The 20,812-nt window shown below is 41.0% G+C and overlaps 1 protein-coding gene across 1 annotated transcript in view; it reads left to right on the top strand.

The window, feature by feature from the left end:
• The window catches only part of slc49a4 (solute carrier family 49 member 4), a 65,979-nt gene that overhangs the window by 13,630 nt on the left and 31,537 nt on the right, over positions 1-20,812 (top strand). Inside the window, exons 3-4 of the mRNA XM_034200647.1 lie at positions 2,628-2,736; positions 16,309-16,376. Coding sequence (XP_034056538.1) covers positions 2,628-2,736; positions 16,309-16,376 — 177 coding nt within the window. The remainder of the gene's footprint in view (positions 1-2,627; positions 2,737-16,308; positions 16,377-20,812) is intronic.

Genomic DNA, 20,812 nt, shown 5'->3' with positions numbered 1-20,812 from the left:
TTAGCATTGTATTCTGATCACAGTGCGTGGGAATGCTCAACAGCCCAAAGCCTGAGTATTGATGATCCCTAGCCCCCTCACACTCACTGTAGATAGATAGATTCAACTTATTGTCATTACAGGTACCATGTAACGAAACGGTTTCTCTGCATTTGACCCATCCTAGTGTTAGGAGCAGTGGGCTGCCATTATGAACGGCGCCCGGGGAGCAGTGTAGGGAACGGTGCCTTGCTCAGGGACACCTCGGTAGCACTTGGTCTTTCCGGGACTTGAACTGGTGGCCTTCCAGTTGCCAAGCCAAGTCCCTATTGACTTCGCCACCACCGCCCCTGTAGCTCTGAAAGTTGTCGTCTTGATGCATTGATCTCCGACCGGGTCTGCCAAGGACAAATGGCACTTAGCTGATGACACCGCCAGCTCTGGGGCTTCTTCGGAAATATTTTATTACCATCAGGAGAGGAAAGGGAAAACACATTTCCTCTCACTTACAAGTCTGCTAGCTCACATTTGGTTATCTAAATAAGCACCCGGACTCTGCAAAAGGTGCATGGATATTGATTTCTTGCTGTTATGGCAAGGTTAATGAAAAGGGTGCAGGGAGGAGGGCGAAGAGGGTGCTCCATCACGGTTCTTTTTATGACGGTCCCTCGATACTCTCCCCAAGGCCAAGTAGCTTCAGACTGCTTAGTACAAGACAGCAGTGTTTGTTTTTCTGCCGACTCAAAGCAGTCTGCGGATAAAAGAGATTCATTGTTAGAAGTGAACCAGTGTCAGGAAAGGGAAAAGGGTGTGCATGTTTACAGCAACAGGGCTTTGTGTCTGGGGACACGTTCCCTGTGTAGTCTGCAACACAAAGACTGTCTGTAGGTGTGTGTGTGTGAACTTTATCAGTGTGTGTGTTGAGCGTTTGAAGACATAGCGGGGATGCAGGATGCCCAAGGTGTTCTCCAGATGTCCCTCATGATACTGCTCAGGATGCCGCCTGCATTATAATGACCAAGAATATAAATCTAGGGTCCATAAGAAGAAAATGGAGCAGGAAAACAAAACGATCCATGAATCTGTCGCCTGCTGTGCCAGCCGCGGCTCATTTGTCAGTCGCCCAATGATTCTAATCCTATTGTTTGGGTCGAGGAGGTGCCACTGATTTAAATCAACATGCCACCTCATTGGGCGAAGGTGATAATCGCGGGTGTTCCAAGTGATTGTAATTGGGTTGCATGTGATTGGAGGGGTGCCATAGATATGGATATGCATACATAACGAGGCATATGTCTCTTTCTCTTTGTGTCTCCTGTTGATCAGAGCATACTGTGAGACATCAGCTGACAGCTCGGATCAGACCCTGCAGCACACGATCTGCAGCCTGAAGCTGTTCATTACAGCCGCGAGGGGATGCTTATTTTTATCACCTGTTCGTACAGTTTCATTTCACCTGATAACTTCATAAGCAATACACTTAGCTAGTGTTGAGAAGATGTGCTGATTTATCAATGGGCCAATGGAAAGGAAAGTAGAACTACCTTAAGATAAGAACGACTTACTGCTTTAACCTTTATGATGTTGTTGTAAATGAATAATGTTGCGTTTTACTCATTACAGTAAGTTGGTCTAGGGCAGAGGTCTGCAACCTTTACTATCAAAAGAGCCACTTTCCCCCTCTGCCACCAAATAAGGTTTTTTTTCTGGAGCCCCAAAACATATTTGATAACACAGCTGTTGTTAAGTGAGGACAACATTGGCTGACTGAAATGTCTCCTCTAAAGCGAATCTGCATGGTATTTCCTACCTGATGCCCCTAAACAAAAATTATATTTGCAGGATATTCAATCATTTTAACCCTATCTATTTTAAACTGAAAAGATAACAGACCTTAATCTGACCAACACATGTGCACCAAGCAAATCTAAATGTTCAAATTCTGTTACGCTTAGACTCAAAGTAGTTTTAAAACTACTGACCCGACCCATTATAAGTCTGGACTGATCACTACTACTTCTACTCTAGTATAAGTAGTCTACTTCTTCTAAACAAACTTCTCCGTGTTAAATACCAAACAAGAAACTGTGTCAATTAATCATTGATGTGCGGTAAACAATGTATTGGTTCCCTGTGGAGCTTGATTTGTATACTTGAGAAGTCAAGATATTTTTACCCAGAGGACAGCAATGGGACCAACCTGCCTACACAATGATCCCAACAGTCTTTTTCACAGTGTGTGTGGATAATAAATAAACCAGAGGGGAACAACACAACAAACCAAAATAACTAGGTCCAGCTATCAACTACAGTTTGTCCTACACTTTACAGACATTCAGGAATAGTTCTTGTTTATCTCATCAAAGATGCTTTTTTATTATTTTATCTTAAGTTGTCCTTATTGTCTGTTTAAACAATCAGGATACATTTAGGTACTGTAAGAAAGACAGGCATCGTTTTGGCTTCAAGTGCGTTGACAAACTGTGAATACAATAACTTATTTGTATGTCGTTGGCTTTGGGTTTTCATCTAGTGATTCATAGGCACACCTGTTCAAAGCACTCATTCATATGGGAGAACCAGAACACAGACAATTGACTTGTAAGACTCTTTATGTGAATTGAATTTTAAATCTGTGTCTCCTTTAGTAACGTGCGCTTCCTGATGATAGCGCTGGCCTATGCTGTCCCCACAGGAGTGATCGCCGGCTGGATCGGAGTCCTGGACATGGTGCTTACACCCGCTAAAATCAGCCAGGTAAGCAGCAAACACACACACACGCACGCACACACACACATACCATGTATACATCACTTCAGGGGACATTACATTGACTTACATGCATTTCCTGGAGACTTATCCTAACCTTAACCATAACCAACACATGCCTAACCCTAACCCTTAATCTAACCCTAACCAAGTCTTCACCCTAAAATTAATGATTCCCCTCATGGGGACCTCCATTTTGTCCCCGTAAGGGAGGCGAGTCCCCACACGTGACTGTGTAAACAGATTAAGATCCCCACAAGTATAGTAATGCTATGCTAGGCCACACACACACACACACACACACACACACACACACACACACACACACACACACACACACACACACACACACACACACACACACACACACACACACACACACACACACACACACACACACACACACACGGCCAGTCCACGCCTTTACTTGAAAAGTTTACCAACTTATTTTTTGTGTCACAGCTCTCAATCAGATGTATTTGTCTTTTTAATAATTCAAAAGACAAATACATCTGATTGACAAAGAGAATTATTTATAACCTTTATCTTTTTAATATGTCCATTTTAATAAGTAGGCACTTTTGGTTTGGGGACCATTGTTTTTTGTACACATTTTGCAAAAAACTAATCCGTACAGGCAATTTCCAAAAACCCTACGATCAAAGAGTTTGAAGTTGATTGAATCGTGAGCACTTATTCTCTGGTCTTCAATTTGTTTACCCTTCAGGTGGTTGATTTGCATGACAGAGAAACAGAAGCTCCTCTTGAATATCTGCATTACACTGTGCCAGGATTTCACCGACCTTTCTACAAGTACAGTGGGGCAAAAAAGTATTTAGTCAGCCATCAATTGTGCAAGTTCTCCCACTTAAAAAGATGAGAGGCCTGTAATTTTCATCCTAGGTATACCTCAACTATGAGAGACAGAATGAAAAATCCAGAAAATCACATTGTCTGATTTTTTTAAAGAATTTATTTGCAAATTATGGTGGAAAATAAGTATTTGGTCAATAACAAAAGTTCATCTCAATACTTTGTTATATACCCTTTGTTGGCAATGACAGAGGTCAAACGTTTTCTGTAAGTCTTCACAAGGTTTTCACACACTGTTGCTGGTATTTTGGCCCATTCCTCCATGCAGATCTCCTCTAGAGCAGTGATGTTTTGGGGCTGTCGCTGGGCAACACAGACTTTCAACTCCCTCCAAAGATTTTCTATGGGGTTGAGATCTGGAAACTGGCTAGGCCACTCCAGGACCTTGAAATGCTTCTTACGAAGCCACTCCTTCGTTGCCCGGGCGGTGTGTTTGGGATCATTGTCATGCTGAAAGACCCAGCCACGTTTCATCTTCAATGCCCTTGCTGATGAAAGGAGGTTGTCACTCAAAATCTCACGATACATGGCCCCATTCATTCTTTCCTTTACACGGATCAGTCGTCCTGGTCCCTTTGCAGAAAAACAGCCCCAAAGCATGATGTTTCCACCCCCATGTTTCGCAGTAGGTGTTCTTTGGATGCAACTCAGCATTCTTTCTCCTCCAAACACGTCTAGTTGAGTTTTTACCAAAAAGTTCTATTTTGGTTTCATCTGACCATATGACATTCTCCCAATCCTCTTCTGGATCATCTAAATGCTCTCTAGCAAACTTCAGACGGGCCTGGACATGTACTGGCTTAAGCAGGGGGACACGTCTGGCACTGCAGGATTTGAGTCCCTGACGGCGTAGTGTGTTACTGATGGTAGCCTTTGTTACTTTGGTCCCAGCTCTCTGCAGGTCATTTGTAAGAGAATATTTTAATCTGATCTGTTTATAGAATCTCTTATTATTCCTTAGAGTCTGTGATACTGCAAACATCTGCTTGTAGTCACTCAAAGACTCCTCTGTAGGTTGAGGTCACAGGTCAAACGCTTCTCCTATATCCGTGGGGGGTTTGAGACCTGGCAGGATCTCTTTGAGACAAGCAGACCATTGTCTCGCATCGGCTATTGATTATACGCGGGCTTTCTGGAAGCCCGCCTCTCCTCATGTTGGTTAGATGTTTTGTGTCTTTTGGTTCAGAGATCGCTGGTGAAACACGGGACGGTGTGCAACTAAGTGATCTCCCCGGCCGTATGTAATTAATGTACTGTGATCAATAAACTCTCGGTGCTTTTGGCTAACAACGGTTCCAGACTCCTTCATTCTACCTCAACATTGCAACAACAGAAGTTTACCTTCACATCATTGACTAGGTCCCCCCGTGTGGTTCTGGGATTTTTGCTCACCGTTCTTGTGATCATTTTGACCCCACGGGGTGAGATCTTGCGTGGAGCCCCAGATCGAGGGAGATTATCAGTGGTCTTGTATGTCTTCCATTTTCTAATAATTGCTCCCACAGCTGATTTCTTCACACCAAGCTGCTTACCTATTGCAGATTCAGTCTTCCCAGCCTGGTGCAGGTCTACCATTTTGTTTCTGGTGTCCTTTGACAGCTCTTTGGTCTTGGCCATAGTGGAGTTTGGAGTGTGACTGTTTGAGGTTGTGGACAGGTGTCTTTTATACTGATAACGAGTTCAAACAGGTGCCATTAATACAGTTAACGAGTGGAGGACAGAGGAGGCTCTTAAAGAAGAAGTTACAGGTCTGTGAGAGCCAGAAATCTTGTTTGTTTGTAGGTGACCAAATACTTATTTGACAGAGGAATTTACCAATTAATTCATTAAAAATCCTGCAATGTGATTTCCTGGATTCTTTCTCCCCATTCTGTCTCTCATCGTTGAAGTGTACCTAGGATGAAAATTGCAGGCCTCTCATCTTTTTAAGTGGGAGAACTTGCACAATTGGTGGCTGACTAAATACTTTTTTGCCCGACTGTATATCCCTCTCCCAAGAGAACAAATCGCTTTCTCTTCTGGCTGCATCTTGAAGTACCTTTCAGAAATGTCTTTTGTCTCCTGCCTGATATTATCCATCTGGCGCTCTTTAATGCCAGCGCATATAAATACAGGATAGCTATTTAAAGTAGAGCCGATATACTGGAGATGTTGAGGTATAATTAACCCCAAGGCTCCTGTACTAACATGAGAAGTATATTACTGTTAAGAAAGGCCTCCAGATAGCTTAACTGTACTATTAAAAGAGTCCTCTCCTGCCGATGTCCAGGCGTATATCAGTATGTAGTGTCTCTACTTTAAAGAGTCCTCTCCTGCTGATGTTCAGGTGTATATCAGTATTTAATGTCTCTACTTTAAAGAGTCCTCTCCTGCCGATGTCCAGGTGTATATCAGTATTTAGTGTCTCTACTTTAAAGAGTCCTCTCCTGCTGATGTTCAGGTGTATATCAGTATGTAGTGTATCTACTTTAAAGAGTCCTCTCCTGCTGATGTTCAGGTGTATATCAGTATGTAGTGTCTCTACTTTAAAGAGTCCTCTCCTGCTGATGTTCAGGTGTATATCAGTATGTAGTGTCTCTCCATGTCTCCATGCTTTAATGTTCAAAAAGCTCTTTATTTTTCTCATACTGTCTGTGCTTTAGCACCTCTTTGCACCCTCTGTCTGAAACCACAGCCCAGTCTGCTCTGAAAGGTTAGCTCTGTTGTTATTGGTCAACCGCTTAGAGATGTCCCGCCCCTTAGTCTATCACGTACGATGTGTTGGAGCGCTAGCCAATAGAAACGCGAGTGTTACATAGTGATGTCTAAAGGAAAGGGAAGACCCAAAAAAGCTTGATAGAACACCTTTAACCTGTAAGAAATTTAGTTTAAAAACATTAATAGAAACATTTTCAATATTTTCTAAATGCTGCCTCTCATTTATTTAGAGCATGTGGCTAGACAAGTAGAGTGTGGTTCAGGTTAGAGAAAAAGCTCCATATACTTTTACATCTCCCTGGTCTCGACAAAGCAGAGTGTCAGAAGATAAAGGCTGCATCAGGCAGGAGAGGAGATCACACCTCCATCTTCATACCTGAGCGAGGACACGCGCATGCCAACTTGTTCTTAGATTTCATTTGTTCTTGAAAGATTTTGTGCTAGTTAAGAAGAAAGTGTGTTATAAATAATAAGGTGAGTTACAGGATATCCCCGGGGTAGAACACTTTGAGCTTAAAAATAAAACAGGATGGATGTGTTTCTAAACATAGGAGGAGGTGGAGGAGGAGGAGGAGGACTAAAGCAGCAAAAGATTTCTAACAAATGTTCTGAAGGCGTGGAGATGTTCTTTTTTAAAGTTAAACTGAGGTAAAGCAAATGCTGAACAGCCACATGCTCTAAAGAAATGAGAGGCAGCATTTAAAAATTATTGAAAATGTTTCTATTAATGTTTTAAGCAAAAGTATGGCCATATCTTACAGCAGTGGTTCTCAAACTTTTTTCAATAATGTACCCCCTTTGAAAAAAAGATTCAGCCAAGTACCCCCTGATCAGCGCAAAAACAATTTGTTAAGGAAAAAATGCCTATATAAAGAGGTACAGTAGGCCTACAGTGCTGCACCATCATTTATTAAAGCAACAACCTTGTAACTGAGAAACACTTAAATTGTTTACAATCCATCTCTAATTTCCTGGCAAACCAATTTTAACATCATGCAATAACACTAAGACGACATTAATTGCATTGAACTGATCTTTTTAATAAGTTGTACAATGTAGTGAGAACCATGGGCTCGAGCTTCACTGAGGATCTTTGTCATTCTGACAGCGAGGCAAACTGCAGTTATTACACTTGGCGTTTTGAAGTATGTGTAACTCTGTTCATATAAAACTCACACTGCTCAAACTTCTTTACTTTTCCTAAAATTGGTATATCTATTTATTTATTTATTTTGGGGCGTGGAAAAAATATATATATATACTGTATGAGCATTTTATGAGCATGGGATTTTGACCCCTCATTAAACATATGCATAATGCTGCTATACTTGCGGCCACACGCCGTTGCCAAGCAACGCTTATTGTTTAGGTGTCCTTTGATAAGCAGGCAGTCATATAATTAGCTAGAACTAGCTAGATCTGATAGATTTGGACATAGACGCGAGTGAAGTCTAACCCGACGCGAGAGAGAGATCAGAGATCAGATCAGCTGCTGCTGACGGAGAACACGCAGCTCTGCATGATCACAGCTCCGCCGCTGTGACGGACCGTTGAGTGGAGCAAAATTAAATACACTAAGAGTTAGACCTAACACACTTAGCTAGTTTATCTACTCTGGAACTAGCTATACTAGTTATACATATCGTATGTATTCTTTACTGTCGGGTCACTCATTACAGGTTCAGCGAGCTGCACGAGACTGACGGGCTGTCAGGAGAGGGAGAGGAAAAGAGAGCACCCCGTTTATTTTTCCCATTTTATTATCCAGAGTTTCTGTAAACCTTTGAATAAAGTAGTTAATCTACTATTAGCAGTTTGTTTAAATGCATTACTTATGTTGTTTTTTTCATTAACATAAAATAAATCTCAAGTACCCCCTGCAGTACTCCAACGTACCCCTAGGGGTCTGCGTACCCCCATTTGAGAACCACTGTCTTACAGGTTAAAGGTGTTCTATCAAGCTTTTTTTACATACTGATATACACCTGAACATCAGCAGGAGAGGACTCTTTAAAGTAGAGACACTACATACTGATATACACCTGAACATCAGCAGGAGAGGACTCTTTAAAGTAGAGACACTACATACTGATATACACCTGGACATCAGCAGGAGAGGACTCTTTAAAGTAGAGACACTACATACTGATATACACCTGAACATCAGCAGGAGAGGACTCTTTAAAGTAGAGACACTACATACTGATATACACCTGAACATCAGCAGGAGAGGACTCTTTAAAGTAGAGACACTACATACTGATATACACCTGAACATCAGCAGGAGAGGACTCTTTAAAGTAGAGACACTACATACTGATATACACCTGAACATCAGCAGGAGAGGACTCTTTAAAGTAGAGACACTACATACTGATATACACCTGAACATCAGCAGGAGAGGACTTTTTAAAGTAGAGACACTACAAACTGATATACACCTGAACATCAGCAGGAGAGGACTCTTTAAAGTGGAGACTCTTCATACTGATATACACCTGGACATCAGCAGGAGAGGACTCTTTAAAGTGGAGACTCTACATACTAATATGAACCTGAAAAAGAGCTGAATATGGCCCCTTTAAGCCCATTATGAACCCGCAGACCCAAATCACTTGTTTGCTATCTTCTGTAAGCTTCAGGCAGATCCGAAATCATAACAGAAAGATGTGATCCAGGGAGATAAATAAGCACTTTAGACAAACAAAAGATGGTACGTTTATATTTTTGCCTCCTTCTGTCTCCAAACCTCCATGCATTTTAGTTGCACAATTATTTTTGTTTTTGCTCTGTTCCCTCGTTCTATTATCTTTTTTCCTCAGCCTTGAAAAATGTGACTGACTGTTTCTCTGGTTAATTAAAAGTATGCGGCAAAAGCCTCAGGGCACAATGCAGTGATGGCAAAATAGCAATTTCATACTTTGTTCCTCGTGCTTTCCAATAATTTGTTCATTTTGCTGCAAATTGGTGGTTACATGCAGGTGTTCTCACAAACTGGTGTGTATACCCTGGTTCTACTTTATTTTGCAATGTATATTAAGTTATACATTGTCCTGCTTACAATGCTGTTCTTTGTGTGTAGTAGGGCTGCACAAAGTGGTACAAATTACAATTAAGGACAGAATGATCATTACTCCGATCAGCGAAAGTGAGCACACTAATAACTTTAAAACGAAAAAGTATTTATCGGCTTTTATGTGTGTCCAGAAACATTCCCAAGGTGTCATCATTTTAATCTCCTTCAAACTAGAAACATAGCATTATACAATCTCAACCATTGCATTGACCCACCTCTAATCTGGACACTTGTCTATTTTCCAATGTCTCAATAACTTGGAAGCTGTTATTAAACCAACCATAATAACATAATTGTATTTTATTTGAATATGTGGTATTTGAGATCTGTCTCTTAAAGGACACAAAACAGGAATCAACGGGATTACTGAGCCAGAGCAACTACTCAGAACTTCTACTACTTAATAGTGTGTTTTTGTAAGAGAATGGGGGGGGGGGGGTTTCGACAGGTGTTTTTTCGGTTTATTGAAGGGATTCATGTTTTATTTATTTTTTACTTTTATTGTCATTACATAGTACAGGTACTAGTAACTAAACGGTTTCTCTGCATTTTACCCATCCTAGTGTTAGGAGCAGCATTGTGTTTGTTACTTTCGTTGCAGTTGTTTTAAGTGTCATTTGTCTTGGCTTCCTATTTTGTATGGACATGCTTTTGAAGGAGAGTTAGCGCTGTTGACAGGAAGTTCTTGTTGCTATGGAAACAACGTGACGGAGAAAAGTAATATCTAGCCTACATAGAAAGACGGAGAAAGCAAACGATAAAGTTTATGGTTAAGTGTTAGCACCCCCCTAAGAGGCACAAGCTCTTACGTTGATATTGGAGATTCCAATCAATTCAATTTGGGTTAGGGTTAAAAAAAAAAAAAAACGAATGACGAAATTGAAAACCGAATACTAGGCCAACGACCGAATATTCGGATATTCGGGTACAGCCCTAATGCACATAAGCTACAGTGTAGAAATGGCAATGAAAATCTTATGACCCAAGCTCCTTGTACATTAAGACTAAATTAAATAGTGTACTTCTTGTGTTCCAGTTCACTGCTCAACGAATTTCATCACAATGCTGATGTTTCAAGACTGTTAAATATGCACCTGGGGTGTTTAACTTCTTGCAAAGATTGGTTCAGTTGATGAAAGTCAGAGAGGAAGAGGCAAAGATCAGATGGAAGAGAAACAGTAGGAGATAAGCTTGTGATCTTACTGAAGCTAGGTTTAGGTTTTGGGTGGTGCTGAACATTTTAAAAGTTGAGCGTGACTACTTATTGGACTTTCTTACGTGGTCATTGATTTTCAGCTAGTTTCAATGTGTCTGTCTTCATAAATTCAAGTCCTGTATGAGTATACATTTACTTTTAGAAACAAGCAAAACATTACTGTGAGAGTTCAACATGGATTCATGATCTGTAACAAGACCCATAAGATCCCTAAAGAGACAGTTTGAAGCCTTGGGTCGAGTCAACATACTGTCTCTGTCTTCAAAATGTCAGGAAAATGCAAATGTAGGGAACAGGGTGTATCAAGCTGTGTTCTAAAGCAAGCGTGAGAGGAATGCAACCATTGGTGGATGTCAGAGCCTAAAGCTATACCCCCAAATCAACTTTTAAAAGGGGCAAGGCAAACACCTGGGAAGGACACTAGGTGAGGAAAGATTATATTTGATGATACTTGATGTTGACATGGTACTTCAAAGGAGTGACCTTGCTTGAAACTTCTTAAAGCAGAGGTCAGGGATTGTGCCTCGATGTTCATACTTAATATTCAGGCAATGTGAATTTTATATTTGCTGTGTTTTTTAAATAACAAATGGACGAGTGCTCCCTGTTGAATGCAATCTATATGAGTGAGAGCTGTGTTTTTATACTTGGCAGGAAGTCGAGCTTTTGGCTGAACCTTTTTGTCAATGCTGTTTTTGATTTTCATGTGAATCATCCGTAGTTTAAAGCAGAGGAGTAGAGAGTGCACTCGTGATGCCTTCAGGTTTTCATTTCTGCTTTTCGCCGGTGATTTAGTCCTCTTGGCGCCTGGCTTGCACTGGGCGTCGTGTGACAGAGTATAAAGTCGTTTGGATGAAATACAGCAGCTACAAGTCCGATGCTAAATGACTCTGCCAGGTTCATATTCCCCTCTGGAGTTGCAGAGTGAGCTGCTGCCCCAAGTGAAAGAGTTTACCTCCACCCAGATAGTGTTGAAGTGAGAATAACACTGCCCTTCTCCAGGCCTTTCCCCATTGACTTCAGCCCTGCAGACATATTGGCTGCCACTTGGCCAGAAAAATAAATAAAAACAACTTAATTGAGCAGTTTTCTTTGACAGAAGCACATCTCAGTGATTGCTTTGCCAACCTTGTTTCAATTTTCCACCTGAGATTGTGCATTATTCTCAAATGCAGGCAGTCATTTTTCCTGCAGTTATTATGTTTTGACGGCGTCCGCGAAAACTGGGTCTGTGATAAGTAGGATGTGGGAATTGGGGTGAGACCAGGACAGAAGTCAGACAAACAGAAACAAAGATGGTGAAAGTAGAAACACTCAGGTGTGTAATTGTTGGTTTAGATTTGACTTGGAACTGGGATTGTTAAAGATAGTGTTAACAGGGATTTAATGCAAGTGTGACTCAGGAAACAGGTGCCATGCTGTGCTAAAATGTTTCCTTAATTAAAGGGGCCCTTTTACGCAAATGTTCAGGTGTATATCAGTATGTAGTGTCTCTACTTTAAAGAGTCCTCTCCTGCTGATGTTCAGGTGTATATCAGTATGTAGTGTCTCTACTTTAAAGAGTCCTCTCCTGCTGATATTCAGGTGTATATCAGTATGTAGTGTCTCTACTTTAAAGAGTCCTCTCCTGCTGATGTTCAGGTGTATATCAGTATGTAGTGTCTCTACTTTAAAGAGTCCTCTCCTGCTGATGTTCAGGTGTATATCTGTATGTAGTGTCTCTACTTTAAAGAGTCCTCTCCTGCTGATGTTCAGGTGTATATCTGTATGTAGTGTCTCTACTTTAAAGAGTCCTCTCCTGCTGATGTTCAGGTGTATATCTGTATATAGTGTCTCTACTTTAAAGAGTCCTCTCCTGCTGATGTTCAGGTGTATATCAGTATGTAGTGTCTCTACTTTAAAGAGTCCTCTCCTGCTGATGTTCAGGTGTATATCAGTGTGTAGTGTCTCTACTTTAAAGAGTCCTCTCCTGCTGATGTTCAGGTGTATATCAGTATGTAGTGTATCTACTTTAAAGAGTCCTCTCCTGCTGATGTTCAGGTGTATATCAGTATGTAGTGTCTCTACTTTAAAGAGTCCTCTCCTGCTGATGTTCAGGTATATATCAGTATGTAGAGTCTCTACTTTAAAGAGTCCTCTCCTGCTGATGTTCAGGTATATATCAGTATGTAGAGTCTCTACTTTAAAGAGTCCTCTCCTGCTGATGTTCAGGTGTATATCAGTATGTAGTGTCTCTACTTTAAAGAGTCCTCTCCTGCTGATGTTCAGGTGTATATCAGTATGTAGTGTCTCTACATGTCTCCATGCTTTAACGTTCAAAAAGCTCTTTATTTTTCTCATACTGCCTGTGCTGCAGCACCTCTTTTCACCCTCTGTCTGAAACCAGAGCCCAGTCTGCTCTGATTGGTCAACAGCCTAGAGATATCCCGCCCTTAGTGTTACATAGGAACTTCTGGATTGTAGCCTTTGCAGACCATTTACATGCACACAAATCTATATAACAAGAAAGGGAAAACCCCAAGAAGCCATTTAGCATCCACAGAACTTATTTTAGTTTGATCACTGCTTTCCTATTCCTTACAAAGTCACTTGTGAATTTCTTAAATACTGTCGAACTTACTCACAATGCATCCTCTGTCTTCACATGAAGCACTTCAGAGCATTTTCTGGGATAACATGAAGTGCGTTGGTGTAACAATACCATGAACAACCAAAGCTTAAGATAAGGACATTTGAATATTGGCTTGATCTGCACAGCAATACATTGAGAGAGGAAGACATAATAGCTAAAAAACACATTAACGTGTCAAGAGTATTGAGTCCTGGCTTCCCTTCACCAGTCATCTGTAAGCTTATTGACACAATCGCAATACAGCAGATATGATTACGCTTCAAATCTGGCCTCTTTTTAGGGTTCCAAGGCACAATGCGGCTTTCACACCAGCGCTTTTCCCTTTCTAGCTCCGAGCGGGAGCTTTTCTGGTTCAGCTCCGGTTTCCCTTTTCTGCTCCCGCTCTGTTCACACCGCCCAGCACCCGACTGGTGCTGCCGCTGCTGCGTCATGACGTCACCGTTTACATCGTTGATTTGCTCCCCAACGGCATTACGGCGCTCACAACAACAACAACGGGGAACTGCGTCGGGTCGATGATCGTGTTGCTTTTAATCACACGAAGCCAGATTAAATTGAATAACGACTTCTCCAACCTTATACTTTTCTCCAGAGTGCCGTGGTTCATTGTTTATTCATGTGTTTCTGGTTCATTGTTTATTCATGTGTTTCTGCAGCATTTACCGACCGCTGCAGTGTTGGCTGCTCTTCTACGGGAGTTTATTCTCCCGTTAGCTCCCGGTTAGCTCACACTGCTGCGGCCGCTCTAAAGTATTCACTGTCGGACTCACACAAGCAGCTGATACATATCCCCAGTTCCCCTTAGCCTAAGTGAATGTGTGTCAGTCTGAATTGACGCTGTTTGGTATCACAACGCTGTTATGAAAGTTCCTCTGGTATACAATGGGTGATGTTAGCATAGCAACCGAAGCTAAACTGACTACTTGCTATTGCTATCCTATTGTGGCATAAACCGTTTTCTACAGGCACATTTTACCGGCGTATTTTTATTATGATTCTACTTGTGATAGTCGGACACGACAACCTGTGCAGCCCATGTATTGATTCCATCCGATAGCTGCTATAATACAAAACAACACGTCTGCCTCTCTCCACAATGATCAATAATAATGAACGGATGGTCAAAGTAAGGTACAAATAAACAGAATCACACGAAGCCTGGTTAGTGTTGCCTGACTTTATAAAGTGTGTTTATAAGCACTCTGCTTGTAGGCAGGCATGACAGTCGACCCATGTTCAGGGGAGGTGGGTTTAGTTTCCTGCACGCCTCGACGTAAGAGAGACGTAAGCAACGCCACCTCTTAGCTCCGAAGCTCTTGCCTCTAGACCGACAATTTTTTGGAGCTGGAAGTGAACCCGATTCCGGAGCTAAGAGCCGGCGCCGCTGCGGTGTGAACAGGAAAAACCGGCGCTTTTCAGGCTCCAGCTCCAGCTCCGAGCCGGAGCTGAAAAAGCGCTGGTGTGAAAGGGGCATAAGAATGCTGCAGTTAATTAACTTACCACCCACACATCAAACACAGTCATTTGCATCCAGGAATTGAAATGGCTTGGCAAGCAATTTGCTAAATTGGTGCACAAATTGACGTGACATTATACGCCTTAGAAACCCTGGCACTGGTGCTGCTCAACCTTCATGGATAATAAGCAGCAAGTACAGGTAAAATTAGGTTGTGGGTAAAATGTTTGTGAATCAATCGTTTTTTTTCCTCCTGGCCATTCACTTCACCAAGCTGCCAAACTGAAAACATAATGACATTCATCACTTACTAATGGCGCATTTCCACTGCAGGGCCTCGCTCGGCTTAGTACGGCTAGGCCTCGTTAGGCCTGGCTCACTTTATGCTGTGTTTCCATTACAGTTTAGTAGCTGGGGCAGTAACTATAGTAACGCAGTGTAGGCAGAGCCGTGACGTCATCTTCAATGCGAACCACAAAACTAACATCAGCCGTTAGCTCTTAGCACTCAGAGCTCACAGCTCCTCATATCAGTTCAGAAACTAGACAAAAGTACAAACCACAGACTGTCTGTGTCATGGAGAATACAGTCGCTGGTTTATTTATGTCTGTATAGGCCGTTGTTGTGAGTGTGGACGGTCGGAGCATATACAACGTTAGCTTAGCCGATCTCCATTCAGAAAATACGGGCAGGCAGCACGATACAGAAACATTTTTCATGGTTTTTACTAACCGGTATCAGTATGTTGGTACTTCGGCATCATTTTGAAACGTGTATTACAATTAAATCACGGTTAAATATGTTCATCTTGTTGTAGTTGTAGCTCCCTTGTCAGCGATTCTCTCTCTAGTTTAGCATACTCAGCCCGACTCAGCCTGGTTGTTGAGAACCTCGATTTTATGGAGCCAGAAAAACTGTGAAATAGTACCCACTAGCCGGTACTACGCCTAGTGGAAACGCAACCAAAAACAGCCCGGGCACGTCACGCTTAAACCGCGCTCCGTGCTGTAGTGGAAATGCGCCATAAGCCACTAGACATTTTTACAATTAATAACTTTGGTAGTCCACTTTTCATTTCTCTATTTCCTTATAGAGTTTCATGACAGGTCGATGCAGAGCATGATTAAACAAAATGCTTCAGATCCTACTTGAGATTCTGCTCCCTCGCCGTCTCATCCTCCATCTGGTTGGATTTGGTTGAATGTGAGTTATTGCCTCGGGGAGATTGATGGGAACCAAACACCTTCACTGGCACTCGAAGACATTCTCGCCTGGGTCCTACACACTGATTGGTTGTGTGTCCATGTGTGTGTTTGTATGCACATGTGCGACACTCTACCTCATATTGATTCTGCTGCGGTCCCTTATCCATATCGTCCTTTCTCTTGACATTAAGGCCAATTGTATGCGTTGGCTTTCCTCGGTGTGAATAAGAAAGGACAACACACTTACACAGCTGTTCTCATAGTTTCACCGCTGATTGACAGACTGCTCTTGTTTTCTTTCCAGCTGTGTTGTCTCAGTACGCATGTTGAACACTGAATAACCTTCTCTTCTCCTTTCTTCTTCCACTCTTCCCCGCCCTCCTGCTTTTCTTATCTGACACACAGGTGGACGCCGGTTGGATTGGTTTCTGGTCGACTGTCGGAGGATGCGTGTTTGGAGTGGCAATGGCCAGGTGAGCAACTGCACAGCTACTTGTTTGTACTGTATTATGTCACAAGGCATGATCATTGAAGATGTTTTTCGAGTGAAAAGACGGTAAAAGGGTGATATTGTCCATGCAAGTCAAGACTACAAAAATCCAATGTTGACTTTTCAAATGACAACACTTTGGTCTGTATGCCAGAGTAGGAAAGTCTGAAACAACAAACGGCCAAAGGAAAATGCACTAAATTCAGGTAAAAAAGGACCTTATTTTTAAGACAGTAGTCTGTTTATTTAAATGTGGAAGTGCTATACAATTACTATCCTGATATAACCGTGCACCCCTTATCTAGAAAAAAAAACCATTACTGTAAAACAAGTTGTTTACCATCTTCCACAACAAACTCCTCTGACCGGGGTAACCTTTATGCAGCTTTCTCACTGAGTTGATTATGTGACAATCCCATTGTGTGGCTGTTGAATACTGGGGATATATGTACAATTAAAGGTTCTTCTGGCGTGACATACCACAAAAGACTAGTGTCTTTTTGTCCATCCTTTTTTCTGTTTGAAAGCCTTGGCTGTGCTTCTGTTACCACACCAACAAGATTAAGAGCTAGTGAATTTTCCTCACACTATTTTAGCTCTGAACACACGACCTGCACACATATTGTACTTCAGTTTCCCCACTGGCAATAGGAAAGCTGTATGGTTTATATTATTACTATCTGCACTGTCCCTTGGAGAACGCAGACCTTCTTTAAAGGGGACCTATCATGCAAAATGCACTTTTTGATGTCTTTTATACATCAACATGTGTCCCCGGTGTGTCAGGGAACTCACGCAGCGTCAGAACATAAAACCCTCTCTCTTTTCCTCCGTACCCAAATCTCTAAAAACGGGGAACAACGGAGCTGATCCAGATTTGCGTCCGATATGACGTAATATCTGAAATGTGGACCCACGGCCCAATCAGAAACGTTGCTATCAGAAACAATGCCCGACTGTTTTGGACGTAATATGGTCGGTGTTTACATTAGCATCGCTAACACTCAGAGCTAACCTGTACTGGAGAGCATGTGTGTGAAGAAGCAGGAAGTAAAAAGGAACTCACCTTGTGGTATAACCGGCAAGAGAGAAAGCCTTTGAGCTCCAGACTGTTTCAGAGAGAATCCTTGATAATCCATGATATGGCGTTTCATCACGGCAGTATTTAGTTTAGACAGTAGCTGCCGGGTCCCGCATGAGCTCAGACCCCTCCTTTTTAATTTTTTAGCAATCTTTTTTTTTTTTTAAAGCTTTATCCCCAAATCAGCACTTTTGAAACAGGAAGTGAAATAGAGGGATATGAGGCATGGCTAGAATGGGGGATCTGTTTGGTATTTTGAGCAAAACACTTCATAGACATGTTTTTTATATATCTGAGACCTATGCTATTGCCTAAAAATAGCATGATAGGTGACCTTTAAGTTGGGAAGTTATTTTTCCGACTTCAACAAACAAAATTGGAAGCTACGAAGACATTTTAAAGAACATTAATGCTGAGATTCATCAACCCCACATTGACTTTTCTCCAACATTTGACGGCAAGTCTGTGAAAGCCAAAAAAAGCCAAAAAAATAGTTTTCTGACTCATTATACATTTTCAGTTGGGAAGTCACACCATATGAATGCAGCACAAATGGCCTGTAGCACAATGCTAAGGAAGCAAAACATTATTTATCCAGATCAGCTTGAAATGTAATTGGTCCATTCTTGACCCATGCTACACCCTTCCGAGAATCTGGCCCTTACCCTTATTTTCAATCTTCTGACAAACAAACGAAGATGAAACAACAACCTCCTTGGTGTTATTAAGGGTTAAATATCATATAAATAATAGCTGTTGGATGCATTGAGACCTCTCTCTGGCTCCCCTGATCTCATGTCCTCTCTTTTAATATACGCGGTGATGCAGCGGTGATAGAGTGAAGGGAATAGATGCTAATGCAACAGCTACTTCACCTCCTCTGATGGATAGAGAGCCTCAGCGCTAAGACAAAGTGTGGACTGTGGAGTCAGCAAAGCAATGGATTCATTCCCCGCTCTGACGGATATATGTTTATCGCAGACTGAGGCCCAATCAGCACTTCCAGGCAGGCCCAGTGTTTTCTAAGAGCTGTAATCATGGAAATAAGCCCATAACTCTCACTGTTAATCAATGAAGCTGTTTGCAGCACGAGATGAAAGTGTATGTAAACAGAGCCGCTGAATTATTGGTGTTGATTACAGAAACCCTGAGTCACTGGAGGAATTGATTAGGCTCTGTTTGGGTGCAACAGTTGATAGTCAAATACAAAATCCAGCTTTTACAATTGGTCATGTCGTTTGCTCTACGTGCTGTTCAGAGGTTATGGATCTCCTGCCACTGACTATTGATTAAGTACTGCAAGAAGACTGAGAGGAATATTATTTACTTTGTTATCGTCTTTCATGCTTTTAGTTTGTAGAACATCCTCTTTTAGGGTTTGTTTTGAACGTGGAAAACTGAACGCTGACACCTCTGAGCAAGATTTAGATGTATTGTCCCAGAGGGATATTTAGTTTTACAGCCAGTACACAGAAACATAGAGATATACACAAAGCAATACATAGATATAGAAAAAATAAATAACAGCTTGCATACATTAATTTAGATATGCCAGCTTTCAATAATGAAACGCTTATTTTTAACATTTCAAGCATATTTTATTCTTCAATTTAGTTGCTATTCAGACCTTGTGTATAATGTAACTCATGCTTTTCATGTAATACAATTGTTATAATATTATGCTTTGTGTATATCTGCTAGTTAAGTATTTCAAGTGTTATTGTCTATTTATTTTTGAAGAAATGTGTAAAGTTGCTTTTAAAAAGTACTCAACAATTAAACCTTTTATCTAGTTATTTGAAATTAAGCTAAACAAATAGACAGTTATTATTATTATATTGATATATTTGAGGTTTTATTGATCTATCAAAATAGTTGAAGGTGGGGTAGGTAAGTTTGAGAAACCGGCTCGAGATACACTTTTTGTTATATTCCATGGAATGCTCTTAACATCCCGATAGCAATGAATATCTGAAGTGCTTTGACAAAAAATCCATAAAAAATGTCATCTGTGGAAGCAGTAGTACTGTAAAAAGCACGACCAATCATCTGAGCCGGCTAAAGTAACTGGATGGCCTACCTGCCTGTCAGCCTTCCATCTGTGCACAAACTTATCTCGTGCCCTCATTGGTCATGTGCGCGTTCGTGTGTGTTGGAGGAGGGGCTCTGTAAGGAAGTGGCAGAATTTCTCCGGTTGTGTATTTTCAAATTCTAGTGCACTTGAGCTGGTTTCTCCACAATTACCTACCCCACCTTTAATAGCATCATAATACAATTATAATACCAACATATGTCACTTTTAACTTTGAAATAGTGTTTTTTCAATATAATTCTTCTCCCCTACACTACAATGTTAATTTCCAGACTCTAATTGACCGTTCAAGACTTTAACAACTCTTTAATAAAAACTATTTTTTAGATCAAGCTAGTTCAGGTTTCAGAGTTATAAAGTCTCTCTGAATATTATTATACATATATCCCATTCTGTTATTTTGATAATGAACATTTCCAATACAGTTATTGCACTTATTTTATCTATTATCTCCGAATCTGAAAGGTTTTTTAATACCGTTTAAGCCCCTGTCACACTGTCCCGAAATTGACACCCGATGGACACACGAATATGGAATTGTGAATTTCGCACGAAGATGGCCCCGAACCACACACGAAGTAGTGTTAATTTCGTCAGCTATTTTTTAATTTAGTTTTAGTCTTAGTCCTGTGTTAAATTTCCTTTTTAGTTTTAGTCATATTTAGTCACCTTCATCCTGTTTTTATTTAGTCAAGTTTTAGTCGACTAAAAGTCTGAGCATTTTAGTCTTATTTTAGTCGACTAAAACAGTAAACATTTTAGTCAAGATTTAGTCGACTAAAAGTCTGAGCATTTTAGTCATATTTTAGTCAAAGAAAACTAATTATTTTAGTCTACTTTTTGTCAATGAAAACTGTTGAGTCTTTTTTAGTCATCAGATTATATAGAACATTTCAGTCAAACTAGTCTAGCCAAAACCAATAATTTGTCATTTTAGTATATATAAATAAACAAGATTATATCTTGTCCTTATTTGATGAAAAACACAGGTTGAATGATTAAGAAGCTTTGCAGAGAGTATCTGGTCAGGTTTGTGGTGTTTTTACCAGCTGTGTTTTGGCCACATTGCTTCCCTTCTGATGAAACAATGCATTCGCTTTTTTTCTCCGCCTCATTGTAGCGAAAATGGGCCCAAATATCACATCGTTTCTTTCTCCCAAGCAGTGGTGGCTTTAGACTTTTTCGTTTTCAGTCATTTTGACGGATCGTAACATTTCCGTCATAATCCATTATTATCCGTCGAGTG

This window comes from Gymnodraco acuticeps, unplaced genomic scaffold (genome assembly GCF_902827175.1).
Source record: "Gymnodraco acuticeps unplaced genomic scaffold, fGymAcu1.1, whole genome shotgun sequence".
NCBI lineage: Eukaryota > Metazoa > Chordata > Actinopteri > Perciformes > Bathydraconidae > Gymnodraco > Gymnodraco acuticeps.
Note: the sequence above shows the minus strand (reverse complement) of the source record. Positions and strands in the feature narration are given on the sequence as shown.